General features: G+C 34.5%; 1 protein-coding gene across 1 annotated transcript in view; it reads left to right on the top strand.

The window, feature by feature from the left end:
- LOC111376915 (exportin-4) overlaps positions 1-6,269 on the top strand; it is a 44,557-nt gene extending 38,288 nt beyond the window's left edge. Inside the window, exons 32-39 of the mRNA XM_022999926.1 lie at positions 566-709; positions 2,598-2,705; positions 3,985-4,035; positions 4,135-4,212; positions 4,308-4,421; positions 4,598-4,794; positions 5,026-5,095; positions 5,747-6,269. Coding sequence (XP_022855694.1) covers positions 566-709; positions 2,598-2,705; positions 3,985-4,035; positions 4,135-4,212; positions 4,308-4,421; positions 4,598-4,794; positions 5,026-5,095; positions 5,747-5,935 — 951 coding nt within the window. The 3' untranslated portion in view covers positions 5,936-6,269. The remainder of the gene's footprint in view (positions 1-565; positions 710-2,597; positions 2,706-3,984; positions 4,036-4,134; positions 4,213-4,307; positions 4,422-4,597; positions 4,795-5,025; positions 5,096-5,746) is intronic.
- The last annotated feature ends 336 nt before the right edge of the window (positions 6,270-6,605 follow it).

The raw sequence follows: 6,605 nt of genomic DNA, 5'->3' as shown, positions 1-6,605 counted from the left end.
GGGCATGCAATTGTCTAATCAAGAAATTTCAACTAGAGAAAACTGTCTGGCTTATTTACTAAGATGATTAAAATTCAGTGAATCCAACTATATTAGTGCTTTTGACAAAATATGCACAGTTATTTTCCATATTCTTACACTAGGTCTCATGTAAAAATTACAATTTGAGCTGCAATATATATGAAAGATTCTCTTCTATTTAAGCAAAACTAACAACTCAAGATTTAAAAAATCAACTCAAATGTACTGTGTATGTGAAGAATTATCTGCTGAAAGAACATGTATAATAAATACATTGAATACTCTTATTTACCAAACAGTTTCGGTTTTCCTCCTGTTAAAAATTTGATGCATTTCTCCAGTCCTTTGACAGGTTGTTTATGATTTTATTTATTGTCGTTAAATTTCTGCTTAATAATTTGCGGATATGTTAAACACCATTTTCATTGTTTCTAAATTTTATGTTTATCTTGGTGATTGTGTATTTAATTTCACCCCTTTTTGGTGAAAACAATTGAACACCATTGGATTGATTTATAATGTGTTCTATTTTTGCCTATATTAGTCGGTAGTTGTCTATCTTCTACTCAAATTTGTCGTCGATTGGGTGGACGGCCAAATAATCTACTTAGAGGCCCGTGAAACTGCTGCTGCTGTTGACTTCTGTACACGTCTGCTTCAGCTGTACTCATCTCACAATATCGGCAAGGTATTCATTTTGGCCTGACGTTAATTCTTTGAAGTAATCTAATCAATATGGCAAGAACAAGAATTGAAGTAGAAACTTTACAATTTGATAAATTTACAACGCCTAAAGAGGCTACGAGATATATTTGTTCTATAAAAAAACCTACCTTGAATGGTTGAACCTACTTTGTGTTAGTTTGCTACAGTTGGAGCAAAATGAAACTTATATTTGGCTGCAAAATGAACAGCGACAGTGTTCTCTCTGGGAATTGTTTGAGGAATAAAATTTCTTCCTCTAGAACGTCATTGAAAATGTTATCCATCCAAAACACCTCTTTGAATGGATTTGTACTGGGACTTCTTAATGAGGTCGCAGGTAAGAATGCCCAGTAAGGCTTACAATAGGCTAATAATGTAAACATGCATGCGAACTATTTTAAATCATAAATGAAATTTAGTGTGAATCATGTATTAGATCAGTTTCCTATACATATAACTGTGACTCATATAAAAACAACATAGGATTGCAAACCTGTCTTCTATGAAGCATCACAGGATAACACTCCACAGATAATCTCTAACCCATGGGCTCTACATAAAGTGCAAAACCCTATGAAAATATATTGAGGAGGTTATAACTTGAAATTTTAACTACTACAAATTATTTTTATTTCTCTTAATTCCTTCCCACCATTTAACCTTTAGATTTGTCTTGTAGGGATTTGAACTTTAGGAATCATATCATGGCCTTTATTAATATCCCCATATTTCCTCTACAGTTCAATTTACAGATAAGACTAACGATGGTAGAAGAAAGAAAGCACTAAGCATGGACCAAATTTGACCAGTTACCGCGGTGTTAATGGGCACTGTCATGCAGTGCATACTGCTAATGTCGAATGATGGTTCTCATAAAAAATAGTTCTGTATCGAAGTCTTGCTTATCAATAACTCACTGTATTTCTTGTTCATTGACTTGATTTTACCTTTTGGGTGGATTTGAGTTCCTTTCTCTTGTTCCTTGAAAGATGCCTAGACTCTTCCCATTTAGTGTGATCTCTCTTGGATAGGTGCAATAGTTGGAGCAATACCAACTTCCTTCTAAAATTTTATAGAGAACAGTTCATCAGAGTGCAGATGTACATATGCTGCTATTTGTGTGAGTACTTCTGAAAATAAGACATGAAAAGCAAATTATTCCAAGGATCCGTTCTATTGAAGATTTAGAACCCAAGAATATTTAACTTGTTACAATAGTTATGAGTCTTGTCTTCTTACAGACTTGAAATCGCAGTCAAATCCATCCTGCACTGTAATTCTTAATGATGGATTTCAAGCCTTTCCAAACATGGAGTATCTTGAAATCCTTTTCAATGTTATTTAATTTTTGTATCATCTAGAGACTGGATTTCAAATACTTGGTCGAAATTATAAATTCAATTATAGATTAAGAGAAGTATTACATTTTAAATGCGTTTAAACTCGAACCCAGTTCTGAAATTATAATCTACACTAACCCGCACATAAAAGTCATGGTCTGGTGGTGAACCAAGTACCAATAAGGGCATGGATATAAGGAGGGGGCTTACTCAATGTATGATCTTAACAAATGGTTGGAGGGGCTAACCATGTCAACTTTTATGGACAAGGATGCTGTTTCTAAACATGCAATTGAGCAAGATATGGACAGTAAAAGATGGAATGCAACATGCTTTTTTGACAAATTGGAGTGCACATATTTTGGATTATTGTGGTACAGTGGCATGAATATTTATTTAAATAGATATTTCTAAATCTTGATCGCTGTTTGTAAAAGAACTATTAATAATCAAGTAGAAAGTTGACACTTGCGATTTCACCATCCTTTATTTATTTTGCTCATGTGACATGAGTTATATTTTTACTTTCAGATATCAGTTAGCCTTTCAAACAGCTTACTTAGTGAAGCAGATACAGATAGATACAAGGATTTACGGGCCCTTCTACAACTCCTTGCAAATCTGTGTTCGAAGGATCTGGTAACTCTTTTACTCATTCATTTCACCATTAAGAAATTTCTTTTCTCCCAAGGGCACTAGATTTATCGCATTTGTAATATTCAGTGGCATGTACGGAACGTGAATTGTGAAAGTCCTAGGATAACTCTTCTTTTGGAAGATTGGTACTATTATGAGACCACCATTCAAATAAATTCAAAGCAGCAGGAACCATTTGCTCTAGTGTGCAACATTTTCATGTCAATTTTTTACAAATGTCGTGCTTTTATTTATTATCAAGTAACTAAACTTGGGTCTCACTGCTGTAAATCTACTACTTGCCTATTTCAAGAGCAAGATGGCTTTCTCCATTGCAATCTTTTATTCGACCTTCTAACTTTTATCTTTATTGAAGCTTTGATGTTGAAGATTCTAGAAAAAGATATTTCCATGTCTCCCATGATGCCCCTCTTTTTTTCTAAGAAAACACGAAAACATTATTTTGTTTGTGTAGAAAATTATGTTTGATTTTTATTCTCAAGTGCAATTTACTTTTTCTTGAGTCAAAATTTAACTTAGTTTTCCTATCATACATACTAGTGATTGCTTATTTTTCCATTTTTTAGAGAAAGAAGCATCTATAATTACAGGCTCTTCTGAGTTATCATTTCTCAAATCTTCTCATGTATCAGGTTTCTGATTTCAACAAGATTAAACACAATAAAAATCAAGCTTTAATGAGGCTCTTAGATTCTTCTTTATATTTGATAGACCTTAAGCCGAAGAACAGAGATGAGGATGGTGAGGTTGAGAGGTGGTGGAGTGAAGTTGAGGTGGAGTTGGCTAAGACAGAAATTTTGTTTTAAATTCAGTAGTGAGTGAAGGAAGAACTTGGTTGTTGGGAGAGATTTCTGGGCTGTGAATGAAAGCTCCCTAATTTTATTTGATCTCACTGGTCAAGAAAGAGGAAAAAATTTAAAAGGATTTATCTAGAATCTCAAACTAAGTGATCCCCGACTTGAAGACTCCAATTTGAATTTATGTCCAATCAACAAAAGAAATACAAGAAAGAGGACAAATTCAAAGTAACATTTGACCTATTATCATGGGATAACATGAAAGACAAGAATGTGAGTTCTTCTCAAGCTAGTGACAAGTTAACAGAAGCAATCTGTGCCTTTTTTGGCAATGGATAATGTTCAAGATAGTTGCATTGCATTTTGCAGATTCTTGTCCTGTTAATGGATTTAATTTTTTGGCTTTGTCTTTGAATTACATATGATATGAAGATTCCATGATTCAAATGAAAGTGTGCGTGCAGGTTGACTTTGCATCTGAACCCCTCGAGGCTTATGGTGTGAGCATTTCTCAGGTACACTCTTGTAGTACTCCCATCTGATGAAAACACAGCGTTTGTCTTGCATGATTCCCATAGATTATTCCTAAATTTCCTGATAGATTCCTTATACAGGTTGTATTTATGGGTCTTCACATAGTAACCCCTCTGATTACTTTGGAGATGCTGAAATATCCCAAGCTTTGTCACAGTGTATAGATTTTTCTTTCCTTCTCCTTTTTGGTGTGTGATTTATAGAGGTGAAAACTTCAGAGCATTAATGGGGAGCTAATATTTTCCTTGGACAGTATTTCTCTCTACTATCGCACATGCTGGAGGTTTACCCTGAAATAGTCGCTCAATTAAACATTGAAGCCTTTGGTCATATAGCAGAAACTCTTGATTTCGGGCTTCATCATCAGGTAAAATCTGGTGCTGGATGTACGAGTCTCTAGTTAAATACTAGAGTATATTCCCTGAAGGATTGGTTCATCTTGTCAATTTCGAAAAAACAAAAAAATTATTGCAATTAGAATTCTGCTGCTAAATGTCTACTAAGCTCTTTACCTTCACCAAATTATCCCTTTTCCTTGATTAGGAAGGTGAAGTTGTTGACTTATGTCTAAGGGCTCTAAAAGCACTTTCATCCTATCATTACAAGGAAAAAGGAATGGATAAAGTTGGTTTAGGTTCACATGTTACCAGTTATAAGGATCCTGGTGGAAAAGTTCGAGAAGGCATACTGAGTCGGTTCCTTTGTTCATTGCTGCAACTTCTTCTTTTTGAGGACTACAGGTAAGTATTATTTAAATAAGCTTTTTGTTTGTAAGAAATGTAGTGCATATTTTTTGTATGCAGTACTCCATATTACTAGACATTATAACTAACAAGATTTTTACTGCTTTAATAAGGGTCCTCCCTACGACTATGCAAATATGATATTGTTTACATTAAATGACCATATTATTCTGGTTGTTTGGATGTCGTTAAACATATAATGATGGTTATATTTCTTTGTGGTTTCAGCATGGATCTTGTAAGTTCTGCAGCAGATGCACTTTTCCCATTGATACTGTGTGAACAAAGTGTTTATCAGGTATGTTGGTTTTCTTGTCTGGCAATACACCTTGTTTATCTATAAATTTGTTAACTCTTTAAATTTACCATCTTTGCAAAGGTCAAATAATAGTTAAGATATACCCCCTAAGAACTTCTAGCTGTCATATATCTTCAACATGCTCAATCAAGTAACAGTCGGACTCGCATCTTTGCTCTGTTAGATGCAGTAAGCTTATTCTCTAATCGTTGTGAAAATACTCGAAAGAACTAAAAGAACAACTAGGGTTTGTGGATCATACTAGTGCAATTTACTTGATATGGATTATTATGCATCAGTTGTAGAAATAACAATTAGGATTATTTTTACTGCATGTTTGGTACATGCTTCACACTACTTTGGACAAGATTTTAGCTCATTTTCTTTCTTGATAATGTTCTGTACTGTCTAATCCACTTACCATACATGCCATAATTGTCATTCTCGTCTACCTTATGTTAATAGATTACTGGAATCAAGTCGTGGTGGATTTTGCATAGATGTCCATGCAAATTTTGGTGAACTGGTTTTAGAAATACAGAACCTTGGCTGTAATGACACAATTTACCGGATTATGCTTGACTGATGATTGACATTATCTGCTGATTTTCGTCTTTCGTTCGTCCTTCTGAGTTGGAATTTTTGTTGCAGAATTTAGTGAATGAATTGATAGAAAGGCAGACCAACCAAATGTTCCGATTACGGCTAACAAATGCTCTCCAGTCTCTCACAAATTCAAACAACCTTTCTACGACACTTGACCGTGTAAATTTCCAGAGATTCCGGAAGAATTTACACAGTTTTCTCATTGAAGTTCGTGGGTTTCTTCGAACAATATGACACCTGCAAAATCAGTAGAATATGAGCAATCTACTGAGTTTGTAAATTTTTGTCTGAGGAACTCCAAGAGTGCCTTTTCAGGTTGCGTTTGGAATGTAAGTGCCTTTCTGCAATGTGTTGTAGAGTTGATTTTGTGGTCCTATAGGCATTTGTGATTGATATTAATTATTTTGTATATTCGATCTTGCTGTGAGTAGTCTGAGAAGATATGAATCATTAGGAAGTAGACACAGAGTTGCTTAAATTGAATTTTGTATCTCCCCCACTCTACACCCAACAAATCCAATTATGTACCCCTCTTTCGATAAAAAAAAAAATGTTCTCAAGTTTATTTATTTATTTATTTTTAGTTGAAAAGGTGAACAAAAGAATTTCTAATCCTGTTGGAAACAAGCAAAGGTCGAGGAAATGCCCCGCCTAAAAGAACTCAGCACGAAATTTGGTTAACTAGAATGTGACGACTTCAAAGCACAAATGCTCTGTTTGAACTCTAAGATGTCAGGTATTCTGAATTCAGTTGGATATAATTGAGAAAGAGATGTATTTGATGTCAATTATTTGTTTATGCTCAGTTCTATGTGGAAAGCATGCCCGTGTACCTAAATTGAAGTACTCTTTTCTTCCGACAAAACCGTGGTCTGGCAATTACATAGCAATTCTTCCGTCCCGT

This window comes from Olea europaea, unplaced genomic scaffold, assembly GCF_002742605.1.
Source record: "Olea europaea var. sylvestris unplaced genomic scaffold, O_europaea_v1 scaffold1576, whole genome shotgun sequence".
Taxonomy (NCBI): Eukaryota; Viridiplantae; Streptophyta; class Magnoliopsida; order Lamiales; family Oleaceae; genus Olea; species Olea europaea.
Note: the sequence above shows the minus strand (reverse complement) of the source record. Positions and strands in the feature narration are given on the sequence as shown.